The sequence below is a fragment of the Fusarium fujikuroi genome, chromosome FFUJ_chr06 (genome assembly GCF_900079805.1).
Source record: "Fusarium fujikuroi IMI 58289 draft genome, chromosome FFUJ_chr06".
In the NCBI taxonomy this organism is placed as follows: Eukaryota; Fungi; Ascomycota; class Sordariomycetes; order Hypocreales; family Nectriaceae; genus Fusarium; species Fusarium fujikuroi.
Genome location: NC_036627.1, coordinates 121,052 through 141,129, shown reverse-complemented (window position 1 = coordinate 141,129; position 20,078 = coordinate 121,052). Strand labels below are relative to the sequence as shown.

Below are 20,078 nucleotides of genomic sequence, written 5' to 3'. Positions count from 1 at the left end.
TTCTTTGATGACTTGCATTTTGGATTGAATATCTCTCCAATTACCGTTAGCCTTAACAAAAGTATTGAAAATGGCCGAGGAGAAGCCCCGGCCTCATGTCAAGATCCTGCAGAGTAGCTCGATTCGTCTACCTGAGTTTAAACCGTACCAACCTAATCCTGCTCTGAGCCACACACCCGAATTCCAACGACATACTTGCAAAGACTGCAAAAGACTGATCTTGGAGCTCCTTGAACACCCAGCAGGTAGCTCCTCAGGCGGATACAGCAACTCTGAAAGTCACCGTGATGGGCTTCTGTCCTCTTTAGTACATAGTTCTGCCAGTTGCCGCGTATGCGCTGTTATCGTCAACCAGATTATGTCCGATCGCGCTGACGTTCAACATGAATTCACTCATTATCAGCTTGCTTTGAAAGCCAAGAAAAATAGTTTTTGTGTCAGGCTCACAAATGATTCGGAAGCGGCTGACACCACCACCAGGAGAAATATTTACGGCGAATTTGCCCTTTATCGCAGCGAATTACCGAAGGAGTTCTCTTGGTTAGATTTTGGAATTGTCTATACACCCACGCGGAACGACTTGTCCGTTAGTTGTCAGCCGTATCTTGCGTCGCGAAATTATCCTTGGCGTGAAAAGGCAATTGACAAAATCAAGGGCTGGATAGATGCCTGTGAAACAAAACATGGTCACTGCCCCGGAAGGCAGTCTACCGCCCTCCCTGAACGGGTCCTCAAGATTGCAAACGATAGCGTTTCTCTCTACATATCCCAGAAAGGGGATGTTCAAACTGAAGATCAACGCTACGTCGCTCTGAGTTACCGATGGGGGAACGACCTTCCTGTGAAACTGACCAAGGACACCATGGGAGACTTCATCAAAGGACACCCCATCTCAAAGCTGCCTGAGACTCTCCAAGACGCAGTGCGCATCTCTCGCAATCTAGGCTTCAAGTTTATCTGGATCGATGCTCTCTGTATCGTCCAGGATGACGAAAATGACTGGGTGGAACAGTCGGCCCTGATGGCGGATATATACCAACGCAGTAGCCTCAACCTGTGCGCGGCGGACTCAGCAGGTTGTGGCTCAGGAATGGTGGAAATGGTAGCGCCGCACTTGATAGAAATTGCTGCTGCAACGACCCAATCCACGGATACGGGTTCCAAAGAAACAGTGGTTCTCGTGGGAGGTCCCATCTCCACCGCTATTATTGATTGGGGTAGATGTGGGCTTCTTTCCAGGGGGATGGGTCTTCCAAGAGGGCCTCTGCTCCCCTCGCGGCCTCTATGTTAGCCGTCGGCACGGCTTATGGTGGGACTGCGGAACGATGATCGATATGATTGACAGCCGTGAGTCAATATCGACCGGGGATTTTGATCATGCATTCAACCCACGCACCGAAAGGCGGTCCTTTTTGTCTCTTACCAAAAATGCGAACCATCGCTCTATGGCAGTCCGAGATTTCTCCTTCACCTGGTATGACTGGATGGAGCTCTATACATCGAGATACCTCACGCGAGAAACAGATCGTCTCCCTGCCGTAGCGGGTATGGCCTCTTACGTCGCCTCGCTATCGGGAATGAAGTACAAGGCCGGGTTGTGGGAGGAAGATATTATATGCGGACTGATGTGGCGTAGAGGCAGTTCGGGCCACGCCAAGCGAGTACCAGGAGGCGCACCTACTTGGAGCTGGGCTTCGATCACCGGGCCAGTCTATTACGACGAGTTCTTTACCATGCGTGTTAACCACCGTGGGAAGATTGACCATTGTGCCGAGTTGGACCTCGACATCATGGACACGACCATCGAAGAAGAGCGGCCAGGTACATTTGGGAATGTCCGGCGCGGAGAAATCAAGGCCTCTGGCGTCATGAAGCACGCAGCGATGATGCTGCTGAGAGAACAGTGGAATACGAAATGGGAATTCGATATACAGCCCAAAGAACCCAAAGCTGAAGTCCTCGAACATTGCCAAGTACTCCGGCTCGCGAAAGCCTACCGGGATAAGGAGGGTACCCCCCCAGTTGTCTATTTTCTAATTATCCGGGAAACAGGCCGGCGCGAAAACGAATACCAGCGCGTCGGTCAAGGGTGTATCATGCTAAAATACGACCAGCACCCGAATCGTTGGGAACTATTTCGTATTTATCGAGACAAGAAGCCTGATTATGGGTTTTTAGAGGAGGAGATATGGGGGGGCTTAAGAAAGCTTTGTTGACTCTTATTTAAGAGAGAAGAGGAATAGTAGAGTTAAGTTAACTGTTGAGAAAGTAAAGTTATGTACCAGCACTACATCAGAGCCTTGCTCTTATCCGTTGATTCCTCCATATGGGTAATGTCCAGTTTTCCAATATACTCGTCAAGCTCCTTGCGCTGCTCGGCTGGAACATCGTTAACGTGAACGGCAACGTCATCACCGAAGCGGGCGGAAATCTCCTCAAGTGACAGCTTGGCTGTCTCGGGAAAGTACAGGTACACGATGGGTATGAAGAAGATGCACCAAATGATAATGACGAGGTAATACTTCCAGCCGATGTTCACGAAGCCAATTGGTGCGGTTTGGAGTAGAATGATGGTGCTCGTGAACTGGCCAAAGAGGGAGAAGCCCATACCGATAGGGCGAATCTCGGTCGGGAAGATCTCTGACACGTAGATATACATCGTTGTATCACAAAATGTCCTTGGACAATTGTCAGCTGACCAAGACTCCCAGTTCAGGTGTGAAGACTTACCCTTGGAATGCCAGGTATAGGAAAACAAAGAAGACGCCTGCTGCATTGCCTGCCTTGTTGGCCGTTCCGGAAAACTCTGAGATGCAGGCAGCAAGACCGCTCGTGGTAATCAAGCAGCCAAACAAGCCCGTCATGAACATCCATCGGCGTGAATTAATCTTATCGTGAAGCCAGGCGCCGAGCGGGTTGTAGATGACGCCAGCGGTCGTCAGCCACAAGGCCGAAAGAAGTAGAGGCATAGATCCAGTTTGACCTAGATTGGTGTAGAGAATGACTGAGTAGTTGTTCTGAGAGTGTTAGAGCTTGAATGAAGTGGAGAGTGGTAAGCATCAACTTACGATGATCAGTGGTCCGGCGAACTCGGCGCCCCATTGAGTCAGAAAGCCAATCGCCAACCGTTTTCGGTAGCTCTTCTTCTTGAGGACTGCCATGAAAGGTCCGCAGCCTAGTGCCTTGAGTTTGGCAGAGTCTAGAGCCAGTTGTTCCTTGATCTGGTAGATCTCCTCGCGAGCGACTAAGTCATTTGGGTCGTCCGGTGACTGTCGCAAGTTACGAACAACGGTCCATGCCTCCTCAATTCTGCCCTTCTGCAAGAGCCATCGCGTAGACTCGGGGATCCAGAAAGAAGTGATGAGAAGGACAGTGGGAGCTAGGCATTGCATGCACAGCGGAAATCTCCAGGCAAAGTCCGGCTTACTTGTGGTGAGAAAGTAACAGCCATACCCAAGCCAGCCCGAGAGCATGTAGCCAAAGACAAGAAAAATGGCGTGGTGTCCGACCAGCCATCCGCGTTTGTCGTGTGGTGCGAGCTCTCCCATATACATCGGGCAGACCGTGACGAGGATTCCGATACCGATGCCAGCCAAGATTCGACCCGCTTGGAACATACTACAGTATCTAGTCAGTCTTTTGAACGTTGCCAGGTCCAAATCAAGCAATCATGCGAGTAATTAGACAAGACTCACCTCAGGTTTGCTGCACCGCCCTGCAATGCTCCTCCCAGCAACGCAAAGGCTCCGCCAATCTGGATAGACCGCTTCCTGCCCAGCGCTGTAGCAGCCCACATAACAAAAAGCGTGCCAATGGCGCCGCCTGCACTGTAGATTCCATTTGCGGTCGAGATGGCTTCAGTCGTCTTGGTGCTGTAACCAGGCTCACCCGCCTGAGGCAAGTCGAAGAACTTGTACCATCCTGGCTGTCCGATTGTGCTGCCAATGACGGAGGAGCAGTAGCCGTATGTCTGGACAAAATGAGCATAATGCAGCTTGAGATGAATAGATGTCAGGGAAACTTACCAGAGAGCCAAAGGCGACCGCGACAGTCACCAGTCTGTTGTAAGCAGTTGTATGCTTACCCATTGCTAGCGGGTTGACACCAGAATGTTGGAGGTATTGACGATGTTGCTGTTTAGGTATTGGCTCTTGGTGCTGGAACAGTTTGTCAAGGTAGTTGTCGATTTATCCCCTGACTCTGCCTTCTTATAAATGAATGACCCTCTAGCAAATCCCGGTCTGGCTATTGTACGAAGAATATCATTCGTTTACCCCGTTACCCCGGATTTCAAGAGGTCGGCGGTCCACTTTCCCCACAAACAGAGCAATGCAGCAGCGGGGCAACTCCGAAGTGGCTGGCAAGTCTTCGGAGCGTGCCACTTTCTGGGGAACTTGTCTTGACCTTCAGTAATGTCTGTGCCAAAACAGGCCACGTGCCGCTGTAATCAAAGAAATGACATGCCATTTCCTTGAGCTTCAATTGTTAATTAGTAAGCCTCCTTGTGAAGACTCCTTGTGACCAGCAAACTTAGTCTCTAAAGAACGATTTACATACCGCAATAAACATCAGGTCTTGACTGCGACTTCAATCTCGCTGACAGGGAAAATAATGAAGCGACTATGCGCGTCAAAGACGACAGATTTTTTTTTTTTTTTTTTTCCGTTGGTTTTTGCAGAGAACGTCGAACGACAATTACTGGCATTGAATTTGACGTATTTTACAGTCAACGCAGTTTCTATCTTGTGACAAAGCTCCACAAGATGGGAACGAGAAGAAAGTTTGCGAGAGTATTTGAGAAAGGTCAAGAGACTTATTCATTTAACAATTGAAACAATAATGAGTTTTAATAGGTGTCTTTTAACACTTTTAATCTGCTATTATTTTGCCTACCTTAGGGTAGCAAGCAAGCAATTACGATAAGATAAGCACTCTGATAAGAGTCCTTGTTGATCGATAAGTGATAAGTGATAAACCTGTTCACCGCCTATGGAATAATCCGGCGAAACGCGGTGGGGTCCCGATCATGTGTTTTGTCGTGATACAGCTTGACCAAGTGACACTGGCCCCAATTTAGGTTAGTGCAGCTACAGATAAGCAAGCTGCGCAACTCTCAGGCACGGAGCTACGGGCCCGGAGCCGTATCCCGTATCGTTCATTGCGTGTATATGCCGAGAATGCTCCGTCATGGCTTGGTATTTATATAACAGAGTATAGGAGTTGCCATTGAACATTCTCCTCCTCTTTCTGTCTTTACAGTCATACCAAATCCACAAAAAGTAAACAGCCCTGAACTGACGAGCCCAAGAATGTTCTACTAACCCATCTGTAGTGTCAAACAAGATCGTTCCTCTTACCATTATCAAGGGCGCTGGCCACGAGCACATCCCCATTCCCGATGGCGAGTGCGCTATTATCGCCGACTTCCACTCTATCAAGAGTCAGCGCAACGACTCTGATCATTATCTGACCACGGGTTTCTATAAGGTCGTTCCTGGACCTACACGATATGGATCCTACGACTACGAGGAGACAAAATATGTCCTCAGCGGTCAAATTGATGTGACTGTAAGGATCTCTCCCTGCAGCCTTGCAAGTAAATGATACTGATTACGAACAGGATGAGGCTACTGGTATCACTCACCATCTTGTTGCTGGAGACTGGGCCTTCTTCCACGTCGGTTCCAAAGCTCAGGTTAGTTCTCTTCCTCCCATGACTTTGAGAATCATGACTGATCTGTATTTAGTTCTCCACCAGGTCTCACGGTGTTGCTTTCTACGCTGTTACTCGGCCTGCAAACGACACTCCTCACATCAACCTCAAGGGTCGTGAGGAGAGCACTTCCAAGTTGTAAAAGTTTAATGATATCATAGCCTGTTAATAGAAAGGAATAAATGGACATTCCATACATATTGCTGCAATAAAATCATAGCATCAGAACCCAACACGCATTGACCGCGCAAGTGTGTATGAATAGAGTGAGATCATGATCTGCAACTATTTCGCTGGCTTGCGTCCGTATACCGAGATACTTATAATAGTTAGCTCACTATCTCTCAGACATGATTACTTTGAGACTCACATTGGCCAGTATGCATGAATTCGAGGGTCGTTGAGTTCTTTCCTGGCTTGAGCGATGAAAACAGTGACCTCCTCCCTCGACCATCCCAAAGCCCGGGTAAGTGGAGCTATCGCCACAGCTTCGAGAAAGAAATTCGCATTCTCGTTGTTCCATACGCCTAATTCCTTATGCTTCTTATCTTTTGGCCATCGATTTGTCGGCCATTTAAACTTTGCTTCCGTTACATCTTCAAAGCCAACCTTGGTGAGAACATCCTTTATGTTGCCTGGGTCGAAGTACGGTCTCCCCAATTTGACGGATGCATCGTAAATGAGCTGAGCCCACTGCCATAGATTGTGCTGCGGTTTCAAGGTGTTGTCGTCAGATTTTGTAAAGACATCGATCTCCTGTAGCTCTACGTAGCCACCGGGTTCCAGGTTCCTAGTGCGTGTCAGCTGGTAGCTTGAAGGAATGCACATGAGAAGAGCCGCACTCAAAGATCTTGGTAGCGTAGCTTTCCCAGTCGGCGACACTAGAGTTCATCATTCGACTGTGAATGTAATCAAACTTTGAAGAGTATTGCCACTCCTCTTCAATATCGTCAATAATGAATCGAACGTTTGGTGGGACACTGATATTGTTAGCTGGTTAAGGAGAAGAGGCGTAGATATCCATACAAGCTGGGTTGAATGGGAGACAGGTCAACTCCGATAACCTACCAAGCATTAATTGGTGCCAGCAAGGAATGGTTGAGGGACCAACCTCAGCACCTGGATGGTCGTCTGCATAGTCCATGACCCAGATGCCAGTGCCAGTGCCTACATCCAGAACATGCTGGACTTTGGCTCCAGGCTTACACGAAGGGGCAAAACCAAGTCGATCATCAAATGTTCGAAGGAACAGAGCATGTTGCAAATCTATTCTTTTCAGTAAAATGTCCATTAGATACAGTGAGGCATATACCTAGTCTCTCGTTCTCTTCCTCGTCATTTGGGACATTGTATTCTGTGTAATCAGCGACCGTAAACTCTACTAATCGCGGGACTCACTGCCATCTTTGTAACCGTGGTAGGTTCTCCCATTTTCCTGACGATACTGAAGAATGGAGCTGCTTATACTTTGTGTCGATGATTCCACTTCCTAAGAAGGCAGTTTGTCAGTATGTACCCTGTTGAAGAACACCGGGGTTGAGACTACGCGTACCTCGTCATGTCCAGAGTCGTGGTCTTCAATTACCTTGAGATTGTCAAAAAATGTAATTAATAATGCGATCAGCTGCTTACATTCTCACTCTCGTCAGCAACGAGCGGCTGATTATCCACGGCTGACATTATGAGATTGTGAAATCGATTCAAGGACTCGCCAAACGTTATTTCACAATATGAGAGGGGAAAATAGAGGAGGAGAAAATCTGGGACCCGAAATGCCTGATATGAGTTTTGAGGTCAAGACAAACCAGGGCTGCTGACCTGATTCGTAACCTACTGACAAGTCAAATTCTGTAGCCAACATGAGTGGAGTCTCAGAAGGTCAAGAAGCTCCCCGATTCGCCCTCGAGGTGAACTCGTTGAGACATTGGGACAGGGTTACATTTTACACAGATTTACCAATAGAAGAGCAGGATGCTGCATGGTATGACAATTGGCCTCCAGGCAATTGCGGTAATTATCTATGCTACTGCGACTTGCTGTCCATGGCAATTACACTAGGCCGGATTACCGACTGTGATCTAGGATCGGTCAACTGCGTGATGAGCTTCAGGAACAGCTCATTGGGCTCGGCCAATGTACCAGCAAACTCAACGCAGAAGGCAGGTTAAACAGAGATAGATGGGAAAGACGGGTCATGCTCCAGGGAAGCGCCGGCAGGAATATTGTCCGGAGTGGTGGTTTCGCTGGCAACATGACCCGTAGCTACTGCTGATACCAGCGGAGTAACCTTTCAAAAAAGCATCATGACGATGGTTGAAGAATAGATTGCGAGTGAAAAGAAGACACGATATCGAGATAACATGTTGTTGTACCGTGGAATATATCAGGCGATGTTTATCTGAATCTGGCCAGTCGTTGATAAATGAAAACGAGAGGCCTGACCAGTCTCGTCTAAAGATCATACATGAAGATATTTCTAACAAAGCCTAAAGAGTGACATCGAATAACAGGGAAACTAGCCTGGTGAGGAGTTGTCAGTTCGAAACGTCAACTTGACATTCTCTAGTACTACCCTCTTTAGGACCAAAAACAGGCCAACAGAGAGTCAGGAAGGCCCACCCAATCCTTGACGTAGGTATAAGCTGCCTTGGTTCCAGAGGCGAGCTGTACAAGGGCTTCTGGATCGTGTGATACGCCGAAACCGAACGTACAGATACCAATACCAGCGACATTTGCCCGGTCTATGATACTCTGAACTCCAGAAGTCTCGAATATTGATGCATCACTGAGGAAAGTTCTGTTTATCTGCACTGTTCCTACGGCACAGATCACTCTGCATTATTCATCCCATGTTGTACATAAAACATTCAGTCATAAATTGGCGGTGATAGCTTCTCTTATTAGTTGCATCTAACTCTATTTCCTTTGCTTTATGCTCTTAAGAAAGAGGCTAAGGGGGGCCGTGCTAGGAAGTCAAGAGTTTTAGTTATAGTTGACGGGCTGACGGCCCAGCGGACTGATGTTAGAGGCTAGACGTAAATGGGTTATGTGAAATCAGTATTGCTTAAATCCGGGTCGCAGCCCATTATGCAGTGTATAACTACATGGCTGACGATTGGCTCGATCTTCCTGAAGTATTGATCCTGTCAGCTTGGTGTTTCACAGAAGCGACTGCTAGATATTTTGGCGACGTCGAGCTTGTTACTGCCAAGTTGAGAGTAGAGATAAAAGAATTTAAAGTAGTTCAGTCCAACAGTCGTGCAGTTTATCTCTCCTTCGGGGCCCATGGTATGCACAACATTGCGGCCGACAGGTTATTAAAACATGCAGAGAATAGCTGTATTATCTACCATGGCACACCAGCCGTTTGATTTCTGCTGATTATCTCACATAGAAAAGTCGATTAGAGCCCAGTTGATGCTGCTTCCGGTTTCCCCAAACTCTTGTGCTCCGGTAAGAAGTTCATTGATCCAACCGGTCTCATTGATAGGAGACGAAAACAGGGTCAGGCCTGGAAAGTCCCATTCGAAGACAAATTGGTCTGGGACAAAAGACTCAAGCTCGTTGTCGCAGTTCCTCTCTTGAGTCAGAGGAAAGGATGTTTGTCCTCCTCCAGGGCCTTGTTCATCTTGACCTAGCCAACGCTTATACTTCTGTATACTCGTCTTCAAAAGTTGAAGGTATAGTGAACTGGTATTTGATCGAGTGTCGTCTTTATGCCCCGCAGCAGCGACTAGTTCTAGTTCTTGCAGCAGGATGCTAGCCTTTACGATAAGCTCATTGCTGAGACCTTGCGTCTGCAACTTATCTGTGTCGGGTAGCAAAGCAGACAACTTGAGCAGAAGAAGACAACAGAAAGTGTTCTTTGCCCAGACAAAGTCCATTGCATAGCGGATACTCTTGAGATATATCCTTGGTTCTTGGATGATGATATCAAGATGTTGCTGAAGCGAAGCTCTGGTCATTGATAACATGTTCTTCTGGATGGGCGACATGACGTTGACATTCTCCACGCCCGCGGCTCTCACAGCACGACAAAGAGCCATGTTGTCAGCCCAGCAGCGCTGAACAGAAAGGTTAGGCACAAACCAAGGCATCGCTTCGTGATGCGGCTGCGAGATTCGTACCCAGTCCTGGAACCAGACATCGATGTCGAGTTTGGCATCTTTGACAAGATCAAGAATCTCTTCGTCACTCAGATGGGCGCCCTGGGGTAGAGATGCATATATCTTTGCGCGAAGAACATTCAGCTCGACCTGAGCGAAGAGATAATGATCCATCCCGGTAGCGAGTGGGCTTTGCAGGAGGACTCTGCATCTGCGTGAAGCACCTCGAAACTTGAACGTTGGCATCCCTCCGGCATCTACGTGTAGAATGTAGCTCATCACCAATAGATGCAGCCAAACTCTAGTTTTGCGCATGCGCATAGTGTTGTCGCTGTAGGTAGCTTGGTCGGTGTTGTCCATCTGCATGTCTCCCAAGACGGATTCCGCAATGAGCGTATCGTAGGCTTCAGGGAATCCAAGATCCAAGGCCATGCGCGTGGCAATTGCAATGAGGAGTGCCCTTTCTCCTGCATAACAGGCTTGAACGAGAATTGCTTGTACTGTCTCAAGACTTCCCATCAACGGATTGACGATAGCGGCATTGAGCAAGCGTTGAGTCTGGAGTGCAAGAGCTCGCCATCTCGAGCTTGTGCCGTTGAGCACACGACACCCAACTGAGCATATTGTGATAAATAGCAAAGCACTGTTGTTGCGAATAGCTTCCATTGTGTCAAAGCGCTGGTCAAAAACGGGAACGTAGCGGTCACAGCCGGAGAAGAATGCATTGAAGTACAGCCGCGCCTCGTCGTCCTTCATATCAATCCCGAGCTCAGCTGTTGTGGGGGCTATTGTATCAGTCTCGAAGGCTGACCTCGATCTTCCTTGGGCTCTGTTAAGGAATGTAGCAGTATCTGGAGAGCTAGTGCAGGTCGATCCCACGGGTTGCAAAGGGACTCTTGCTGGTGCAGATGTATATACACCATGAGCCGGAACGTCGGTACGACTCGCTGTCATGAATGTCGGCTGATCCTCTGCTGGATAGGTGGTAGGTGAGCGCTCCATCACTGAGGATGAATAGGATTGCAGCTGTGATTTAAGAAACTCGACCTCTCTCTGGAGCGCCTCGATCTTGCTGTAACGACGAATTAGAAACATTACTGTCACCGGTGACAAGGAAGTCGAACAGTTCATGGTCCTCTTTTGGTCTCTCGACAAATTGGCACGTCTTTTGAAGTTGACAACACCTATGTTGTCCATCAGCACTGTGAGTTCGTGTCCGTCCATATAATATACACACCGAGAACATGGCCGTGAGCCATTGCACTTCACCTAATCAAGAGGTAAGCTACGTGCGTCCAGAGAGGTACCTGGATGCCTACTGACTTTGCTCTGGCGACAAGCTATGCATGCTTTCTAAAAGATTCATGTTAGATTCTTTATACATGCATGTAATAACTCTAAGTTGAGGCTGGCAAATTTCAAATGCAAGGCGGATATACCGGTAATCTTTTCTTACGGATACGTGAGGACGGGGCCGTTTGTGAAGTTGCCCCTTCTGAAGGTTGATGAATCTGTGACATGTTGATCTCTTTTCATCTTAATATATGAGCTTGGACTGGTATTGAATGCCGAAACGCGCTTCTCATGATGTTCAGTCTCCCCCTGGCGAATCATGTTTGCGCGGGGAAGTTTAGAAGCGGAAGTCTTGTTTCGACGCCTCAGGCAGGAACATCATTTCTCAGTCATTGATAGGTCTGAAAGACATATATGTGGAGCTTGATCTCTTGGTCCTCTACATAACGATCTTTATATTACCTATTTAATGTCTGAAAAAAAAAGACTGAAAACTCATCAGATTGAATTAACTAGCTCAAATAGTTTGGGGGTCAAGTGAGGGTTATGATCATCAGAAATAATGCTGTTGCTGGTCATCGGAGTGGACTTTTTACCCCGTGGGGATTCTCGGCAAAGAAATCGGACTTTTTGGTGTTTTCTCCGACCCCAGCGTGAGGGGTTTAGTACTGAACGGGTCACGCGGCAGAGCAGGACCGGACTTGGGCAGAATTCTCCGGCGATGGCGTCGGACAAAACGAGGCAGACCCGATCTTGGCTTCTTCTCGATAGATATTGGCTGTAAATGAGGCGATACTTGCATCCCGAACGCGGCAATGAATGCATGCTGCGTCAAGTTAAAAGAGGATCATTCCCTCCTGTATTTTCCTCTTTCAATCGTTAACTATTGAGTTTGTACATCAAACCTCGATTATTGTTTCATCATGCCTCAACGTGAACGCATTCCCTCGTCGTGGACCGTCGATGCGGCTGGTCAAGACAGCACCAAGCCGTCTGTCCACTTGCGTTGCAACGATGCCACTCTACCCTTTGAGTTCAACTTTGAAGCCGTTCGTCCCAACGTCTTCAGAACCACCTTCACATCCGCTACCCATCCGCTACCGCCTCGTCCCAGTGTCCCTCGTGCTGAGACAAAGCTAGACGGTGCTCAGCCGAAAGTCACATCCAGTGACAAGGGTACCAAGATCCAGATTGGCGATGTGATCGCTAATGTCGACTACGCCGGAGAGACCCCTCTTCTCTCGGTAGGCTTTGATGGGCAGCCACCTATTCTTCAAGATCTTGACAACAGATCTTATGCGGTCAATGGCGACGGTGTCGCTCATTACACTCAGTACAACCGCAAGACGTTCCATGTCGGTCTTGGAGAAAAAGCTGCACCAATGGATCTCTCTGGTCGCCGCTTCCAAATATCAGCCACCGACAGTTTTGGATACGACGCTCACCGAACTGACCCTCTCTACAAGAACATCCCCCTCCTGATCAATGCTACGCCCCAAGGATGCGTGGCTATGTTCTCCACCAGCCATACTCGAGGAGAATACTCCATCGGCTCTGAGATGGATGGTATGTGGGGATTCTACAAGGTCTATCGTCAAGACTTTGGAGGTCTGGAAGAGTATATTATCACCGGAAAGACGCTCAAAGAGGTGGTTCAGACCTACGCTGATCTCGCCGGTTATCCTCTTCTTGTCCCTCGCTGGGCCTTTGGCTACCTCTCCGGAGGCATGAAGTATTCCATGCTTGACGACCCCCCTGCTGGTGAGGCCCTGATCGAGTTGGCGCACAAGATGAAGGAGCACGACATTCCTTGCTCAGCTTACCAGATGTCATCTGGATACACCGTGGCTGAGCAGCACCCAAAGAACCGACATGTTTTCACCTGGAATCGCCACCGCTTCCCTGATCCTGAGGACTGGATCAAGGAGTTCCATAAGCTAGGCATGCGTTGTATCGCAAATGTCAAGCCATATCTCGTTTCCAGTCATCCCGAGTACCAGAAGCTCAAGGATGCTGGCGGTCTTTTCCTTGATCCCCATACCAAGGAACCCGCTGTTACCAAGCTTTGGAGCGCTGGAGGAGGCGAGAGAGCCAATGGTGGCCATATCGACTTTACTTCTGAGGCCGGTTACAATTGGTGGTACAATGGAATTAAGAAGCTCGCAGAAGAGGGTATCGACTGCATGTGGAACGATAACAACGAGTACACGATCCCAGATGACGAATGGGAGTGCGCTCTCAACGTTAACAAGGACGTACTCGAGGTTCCTGAGGGGCTTGAGAAGCGACCTCAGGTCGGTCTTTGGGGTCGGAGTCTACATACCGAGCTGAACGGTAAGGCATCTCATGATGCTCTTCTCGCTGTTAACCCAGACTCGCGCCCTTTCGTTCTCACTCGCAGTGCTACAGCGGGTACCATGCGTTACGCCTGCAGCTCTTGGAGTGGTGATAACACTACTAGCTGGGATAGTATGAGAGGCTCGACTGCCCTAGGTCTCAACGCTGGCCTCTCCCTCATGCAATGCTACGGACATGATATTGGTGGCTTCGAGGGTCCTCAGCCTGACCCTGAGCTTCTTCTCCGATGGGTCCAACTCGGTATCTACTCTCCTCGATTCGCAATCAACTGCTTCAAGACAGGCGAAGACAACTCGATCGGCGATGTCATTGAGCCTTGGATGCACCCATCGATCACACATCTTGTCCGCAAGACTATCAAGCGTCGCTATGCATTGATTCCTTACATCTACTCTCTGTCTCTTGAGAGTCACCAGACTGCTTCTCCTCCTCAGAGATGGATCGGTTGGGGCTACGAGTCCGACCCTGAAGTCTGGAAGCTGCTTGATGGAGAGAAACAGTACTGGCTCGGTGACTCCATGCTCGTTGGCGGCGTTTTCGAGGCTGGAGCAAGCAAGGTCAAGTTCTATCTTCCAAAGGCTTCAGACGATGATGAGGGATATCTGAACCTGAATGCACCATACCAGTATCTTGAGGCTGGGCAGTGGGTTGACCTGGACGTTGAGTGGCATGGTGCTGGTATTCCTGTTCTCGGCAAGGTTGGCCGTGCCGTTGCTGTTGGCCGAGATGTCCAGGTTCTTTCTCCGGGTGAGAAAGAGAACGTGGCAAATCTCCCACTCGATGACTACCGCGGGGTCGAGATTTTCCCTCCTCAGAAGGCGTCTCGCGATGGCAAGTGGCACGAGACGACGTGGTATGAAGATGATGGTACCTCTGTGTCAACCAAGAACAAGATCTCTTCTTATACCATTGCTTACTCGGCTACCGAGTCGGTGATCAAGGTCAAGTTCTCCAAGGATGAAAGCTCTGGCTTCCAAGCTCCCTGGAAGTCACTGGTTGTTATCCTTCCCTTTGGAGACTTGAGAACGGTCGTGAGCGAGGAGAAGGAAGTTGTTGACTTGGGTCTGAGTGCAGAGGGTAAAAAGCAATTTGAACTAAAGTAGATATTTTGTAGATAATAAAACGGTTAATGTGTTATTTATATCGAAGACTTATGGCTAGGGTTTAAAATTCTTACCAATGCCTATTAATTATTTAATGTCTAATTACTTAAGTACTTAGTCGGATATGCAACAACATATATAGAAAGTAATTTTTTCATTTGAAGTCATATTGAAGCTAGAAAATTATTACATTATCCGATTTTTAGGTATGCAGTGCCTGAGCACAGCATGTCAGAACACTGTCTATACCCCTCGCCGTAGGCGTAGACCTGCAATTGCGTCAAACGGACCAGCCACACCGTACTGTTAAATCCTTCCCAACAACATTGCTCAACGCCAACGGGAACCGGACTGGCTTGAAAAAAGTATTTAAAAGGATCCCTCCCTCATGTTAATGCCAACGAAGCCTGCCTGCATTCCAATAACTAAATCACGAAACCATTATGACTTCGAACAACAATCCCTTATCCTATAACGGCCGTTCTGAGGACAGGACCAGAGAGATGGAGCAAATTTCAGGCTCGACTTTGGACAGCTTCTTGATGAAACATCCGGGGCTGGGTGTCAACCTATCACCACTTCGGTTAAGTAGTCCAGTTGTCATCCCCCAGAGACGCCCCGGAAACAAAGAACGTGGTTTCGTAGAGGCATACGCACCCGATCTTCAGGCATTTGGTATCGATCAAGAAACATTCATCGCCTTCATACAGTCTATCAACAACGCCGTACAAGCGTCCAAATGGCTCTATGCCATTCAGGTGGCTGCCATGGGCACCGGGTTCATTCCCAATCACATCGCCCTAGGCGTTTCCGCTGCCGTGCAGATCGTCGCTGGGGTTATCGCCAAGACGGAGACTCGATGGAAGTAGGTCTGCTGTTTGCTTTCTCGTTCTTATGGCTGATCTACAAATAGAACGAACTCTTTCATGGATCGAGCGAACGTCAATTTCTTCCAGCCGCGGGGACTGTATTGCCTTCTCATGTCTTACAGTCCGATCTCCACCATCAACAAAGAAAGAGTTGATCCAGCGCAAGCTATGCTGAAACTTGAGTCGACGTCCGCAACATCATCCAAAGCCAAAAGGAACCTGCGAAATCCTTTGGCTGGCGTCTCCCATGGTGAAGAGGATCTACCCGACTCCGTTGCGACTCTAATCTATCCAACTATCGAGAGAACCACTCCGGACACTGACAAGAAGAGAACGGTGTTTGCCAAGCTGAACGACTACTTTGATCAACGCGCTCAGGCGCGCTACGTAAGTAGTACCTCCCTTCCACGTAGCCCTTGAGTCTCATTAGCTGACTCCAAGACTTACGAAGGCATCTGAAAGTAATGGAGATGTACTCTCCTCGGTTCCACGAAAGCCTTTCTCAAATCGCTATCTGGACCCAAACCATCCTGCCTCTAACGGTGGCTTACTTGGCCTCTTATCTGGGGGTAAGCTGACACCCAATATTGAAAAGCAAAAAGAAAGTATGCGCTCTGCCATGGCCAACCAAGAGCAGCTTATCCGAGACCAACAATCTTCTCAGATGGAAAACCTCATCTCTGTACTACAAGGTATGGATCTCACTGCTGAAGAAAAGCAAGCCTACATCCAGCAGTATGAAAGCGCTTACGAGCTACAACTACAACAGTTCCAGCACCAGTCTGAGCTGTTAGAGAACGGACAGCGTCGCATTAGTCGCGTATGTCGCCCGATGCGAAGCTTTTGACAGAGATTTAGCTGACACAGATCTAGAACATTCTCTATTTGATGATTGTTAATCTACCAACGCCTGAAGAGATAGAAGTAGCTCGAAACGGTAGATCTGCCACAGATCTTGTGCAAAGCAGCAATGGCGTGGCAATTGCAAGTGTGGATGTAGAGTAGACAAGATATGAACATGCGCACAAATCCTGGAGATTATAGGATCGCGCGTACATAGGTTACTTAGTCCTTGCTTTCGTTTTATTCATGACCACTCGTGTCTCATTAGTGCTCTGCCATGTCCACGTCTCATAAAATGCCCGTAGCTGGCTGCCACGATTTGGGTCCATAAATATCTTGTAGAGTAATTCTTTCAGCGCCTCAAAGGCAGCATGATTCTCTTGTCGTGCGATAAAGCTTACGACAACGCTAACTGGAAACCCCACAAAGTTGATGAAGATGGCACCCATATCGGGCCTCTGGAAGAAGGGGACCATGAGCAAGATTTTACGGCAGTGAAGCCCGGTATTAGTGTCGTCAGCCATGACTCGGTACAGAAGGCTGCAAGTCGCCCAGTAGATCATACCCAAATGAGCCATGGCGAAGTCTTCTGAGGACAGAGAGGAGACCTGGGTTGCAGGGGTGGATATTAACCCTTCGGCGAAACTGACACTAGCTTGGCCGGAAGAAGTGGACCAGTTGCGTAGACTTTCATCGCAAATACGGCATCTTTCCTGCAGTTGCGCATACAATGACCCCTGCTGCGTCTCATGTGCAGGCTTACGCTCAAGATCTTCCAGCAGACCTGGAATCTCCAGAAGTATGTCCACCAACTCGTCCTTTGGATTCTTTGGCAGCGTGGACCATGGTATGGACTTCCACCCTGGGGTATTAAATACCGACCGTTTACGTTCGTGAATGTCCGGGTATATCTAGAGACGAATCTTAGTCTTTGGAGTTGAAATAAGAATAGGGTCTCCCATACCAGATGTAGGCGGCCGTCTACAAATAGTTGGTGAGCGAGACCGTTTTTGTAGCTCTCTGGGCCTCTGGCAAGGATAATGGCTTTTTGCCCTGCCGAGTGACGAAGCCAGGTCATTCCATGGAGCCAAGACTGACGGCCATCGGATACCTGAAGTAGCTACCCATGTCAGCCATGAGAGAAAGGCAGCAGCACAAAAAGTAACAATACCTCAAATGCCGCCAGAAGCGCCGATGTCATCAACCTAGGGTCCTCTGTCGTCTCTTCTGGTTTGATATGGCGTAAAGATCGAGCGAGTGTCTGCAGCGCTTTGGTGTACATATTAAATGCCTCCATAACGACGGACAACTGTTCCGTTTTCTGCCCAACCAATGCCAATGCATTGGCGAGAAGCCCAGTACGAACGCAGGCATCGTTTTGGGCCAAGTCTTGCACGATCTGTATCCACCCTGTAGTCGAATACCTGTTGGCCTGCAGGGGGAACAGCTGTCCATTATTAGGGAGTAGGAAGCGCCAGTAGAGGAACAGACACTTTGACTCTGCTGCTGTGCGTTCAAGCGATAGGTCAAGCAAAGGCGTTGATACCGCAGTCTGGTCTGAGGCATGACGTGGCGAGTATGATCTAGCCGATAGAGCGCTGTTTCCATCTTGGGTGCTGTTGACGAAGATGGGATACCTATCATACCCTCCACAGCTGAGTCCAGCCCGGGTGCATCGGCGACACCACGGGCGAAGTTGATCACACTTGGAGCAAATCAGCAGACAGATACATGACTGACAAAGGTAAGAACTTACCCCGAGCTTACGACTCTTGCAGGTATGGCAAGCTTTTGAACGACCCGGAACTCCGACCATGACTCAATTTTTTTCGTTTAAAAACTGGTATAGCGACAGGATGAGGAGTTGTTATTGCACATGGCCCCTCAGTTGGACATCTACTCGGCTACGCGTGCGCCGATCATCTTTCGCAGTGGTGGTCCCGTCCCGCAGAATGCTTCCTGATTTGTCTTAGCTTCTCATTTACCTTTTTTCGCCATCCACATCCAGAGTGCAAATAGTAAATATGGGATAAAGCAATACTAAGGCTAGTAACTAGATTATGGAAAGAAATTCTTCCCATTACATAAGTCCTAGATACTGGTTTTTAAATTTAATTCAAACCTTCCTCTATTTTCTTTTATATTATAGCTTGTCTAATAGCTATCCTTAGGATCAAATTCAAGTTATTGTTTCTGACTGCCTTACAGTCGTGTGGACGCGTTTTGGTGACAGTATTATGCATGAATATGGTAAAATCTGACCCTAGGAGGCTTTATAGAATTACTTCAAGGCCCCCATCAAAGCATGCTTGTTAAGAAGAGATAAGGAATTCGCGCGAAGCTTTTCTGGACGAATTAGAGGTCCTCTTTTATCCGTAGCCACGAATTGTGCATACTGCAGCAGCAAAGCGTCAATGGCAAAGGCTGGAGCATAAGGGTAGTCGGACCCAAATAGGATGTGGTCTGCATCTACTGTGTCCAGAAGTCCATGCAGTTGGGCAGCACTAGTGCTCAAGGCAATGTCGAAGTAAAAACGACCAAGGTCAGCCTTAGCATCAGCCATGCTATACCCGATAATCTGGCTAATATCTGGTACGGCAAGACTGCCTAATGCTCTACTAGCAATAAAAGGAAGTGTGCCGCCTGCGTGGGATAGGATTATGTCAATATCCGGGAACTTGCGCAGCGTCTTGGTCATGATCAAGTCTACCGCCGTCCGGGTAGTGGCGAGCGGGAAATCGACAATCGGCTGGGGCAGGCCGCCAGCGATGAACTTGGGGCCTACCGATAAGCTATCCGGATGAATGAATATGAGAGCTTTGTAGTCCTGAAGCTTTTGCCAAATTGGGAGGAAGAGTGGGTTGCCGAGAAGCATATCTCCATAGGTAGTAAACACCGTGACACCGTTACACAACTTTTGCGTCGAGTACAGAAAGTCTATCTCAGCCAATGTACCATTTACATCGCGCCAATCCGGCAAGACACCGAAGAATCCCAGTCGTTTGCCATACGCGGACTTGGTTGCGGTCGTGGCCAGGTACTTATTGCATGTCCTTGCAAGGTCACGGGCAGCTTGGCCAGTGCCGGCAATCTGGACTCCGGGTGCCGAGACCGACATGATGCCTGTAAGTGGGACACTTAGTTAGAGTCTGTTTTCTTGCAATGTATAATCGTTGCCAATGACGTACCAATGTCTGTGCTTGTCCGATCCATGGATGCAATCATGCCCTCAAGAGTCCAATAGGGAGTTGTGTATCCTGTGGGATCGCCGCCAGCGGCATTGATCGCGGCGGCAAAGGCAGGAGGCAATACATGAAGATGTGTATCAATCCTGGAAGAGGCGAGTGCGGCGGTAAATGCCGAGCTGAGTGCCAGTGCCCGGCACAAGGAAGTCAGAACAGCGTGTGGCAGGTAGTGAAACAACATAGGTGACGTGGTTCCAGGATCAGGGCACTGGCGCAACAGGAATTCAAAGACACCACTCGCTTGCTTAGAGACGTTCAACGCCGCCGAAAGAACAGAGCGAGTGGCTTTCAGGCTGCATTGGGCAAGGAATAGCTTCATGTGGATTGGAGTCTCAAATAATATGCAAACTTGATTAAATACAAGAGAGCTAAAACCACGTTCTTTTAAATATAAAACACGAGTTAAGCTAGTATATCTCTAACTGCGCGACTGAAGCTTATGAGTTTCTGTGCAGTATTCTAGTTGCTCGGACACTTTGATGATTCACAAGAAGCCTCGGCTTCGTGCTGAGGGGTTGTGTCTCCCACTGTTACTCCGAAGAGGCCTA

At 48.5% G+C, this 20,078-nt stretch overlaps 9 protein-coding genes; 4 read left to right on the top strand and 5 right to left on the bottom strand.

Annotated features, from left to right (window-relative positions):
* Nucleotides 1-70: 70 nt before the first annotated feature.
* On the top strand, nt 71-2,216 carry FFUJ_05379 (related to protein TOL; the record flags this gene model as incomplete). XM_023578583.1 has 2 exons in its annotated part: nt 71-1,157; nt 1,222-2,216. 2 exons carry the CDS (start codon nt 71-73, stop codon nt 2,214-2,216), a joined length of 2,082 nt encoding a protein of 693 aa, XP_023432801.1.
* Nucleotides 2,217-2,287: 71 nt separating this feature from the next.
* Nucleotides 2,288-4,088, bottom strand: FFUJ_05378 (related to sugar transporter; the record flags this gene model as incomplete). XM_023578582.1 has 5 exons in its annotated part: nt 2,288-2,678; nt 2,731-3,017; nt 3,069-3,618; nt 3,696-3,970; nt 4,026-4,088. 5 exons carry the CDS (start codon nt 4,086-4,088, stop codon nt 2,288-2,290), a joined length of 1,566 nt encoding a protein of 521 aa, XP_023431569.1.
* Nucleotides 4,089-5,187: 1,099 nt separating this feature from the next.
* FFUJ_05377 (uncharacterized protein) lies at nt 5,188-5,855 on the top strand (the record flags this gene model as incomplete). XM_023578581.1 has 5 exons in its annotated part: nt 5,188-5,195; nt 5,260-5,279; nt 5,333-5,568; nt 5,621-5,695; nt 5,748-5,855. The coding sequence occupies 5 exons, from the start codon at nt 5,188-5,190 to the stop codon at nt 5,853-5,855; spliced, it is 447 nt and encodes a 148-aa protein (XP_023432871.1).
* Nucleotides 5,856-5,998: 143 nt separating this feature from the next.
* FFUJ_05376 (related to methyltransferase) lies at nt 5,999-7,393 on the bottom strand (the record flags this gene model as incomplete). XM_023578580.1 has 9 exons in its annotated part: nt 5,999-6,032; nt 6,084-6,503; nt 6,556-6,693; nt 6,740-6,777; nt 6,825-6,979; nt 7,026-7,067; nt 7,112-7,202; nt 7,266-7,298; nt 7,346-7,393. The coding sequence occupies 9 exons, from the start codon at nt 7,391-7,393 to the stop codon at nt 5,999-6,001; spliced, it is 999 nt and encodes a 332-aa protein (XP_023431568.1).
* A 1,706-nt stretch (nt 7,394-9,099) lies between these two features.
* Nucleotides 9,100-11,078, bottom strand: FFUJ_05375 (uncharacterized protein; the record flags this gene model as incomplete). XM_023578579.1 has 2 exons in its annotated part: nt 9,100-11,003; nt 11,057-11,078. 2 exons carry the CDS (start codon nt 11,076-11,078, stop codon nt 9,100-9,102), a joined length of 1,926 nt encoding a protein of 641 aa, XP_023431567.1.
* Nucleotides 11,079-12,035: 957 nt separating this feature from the next.
* FFUJ_05374 (related to ROT2-glucosidase II, catalytic subunit) lies at nt 12,036-14,573 on the top strand (the record flags this gene model as incomplete). The annotated part of the gene is made up of 1 exon (XM_023578578.1): nt 12,036-14,573. The coding sequence occupies one exon, from the start codon at nt 12,036-12,038 to the stop codon at nt 14,571-14,573; it is 2,538 nt and encodes an 845-aa protein (XP_023431566.1).
* Nucleotides 14,574-15,016: 443 nt separating this feature from the next.
* FFUJ_05373 (uncharacterized protein) lies at nt 15,017-16,447 on the top strand (the record flags this gene model as incomplete). XM_023578577.1 has 4 exons in its annotated part: nt 15,017-15,438; nt 15,487-15,829; nt 15,894-16,262; nt 16,316-16,447. 4 exons carry the CDS (start codon nt 15,017-15,019, stop codon nt 16,445-16,447), a joined length of 1,266 nt encoding a protein of 421 aa, XP_023431565.1.
* A 56-nt stretch (nt 16,448-16,503) lies between these two features.
* On the bottom strand, nt 16,504-18,101 carry FFUJ_05372 (uncharacterized protein; the record flags this gene model as incomplete). XM_023578576.1 has 4 exons in its annotated part: nt 16,504-17,196; nt 17,250-17,405; nt 17,457-17,990; nt 18,042-18,101. The coding sequence occupies 4 exons, from the start codon at nt 18,099-18,101 to the stop codon at nt 16,504-16,506; spliced, it is 1,443 nt and encodes a 480-aa protein (XP_023431564.1).
* Nucleotides 18,102-18,566: 465 nt separating this feature from the next.
* Nucleotides 18,567-19,849, bottom strand: FFUJ_05371 (uncharacterized protein; the record flags this gene model as incomplete). XM_023578575.1 has 2 exons in its annotated part: nt 18,567-19,408; nt 19,474-19,849. The coding sequence occupies 2 exons, from the start codon at nt 19,847-19,849 to the stop codon at nt 18,567-18,569; spliced, it is 1,218 nt and encodes a 405-aa protein (XP_023431563.1).
* Nucleotides 19,850-20,078: the final 229 nt, after the last annotated feature.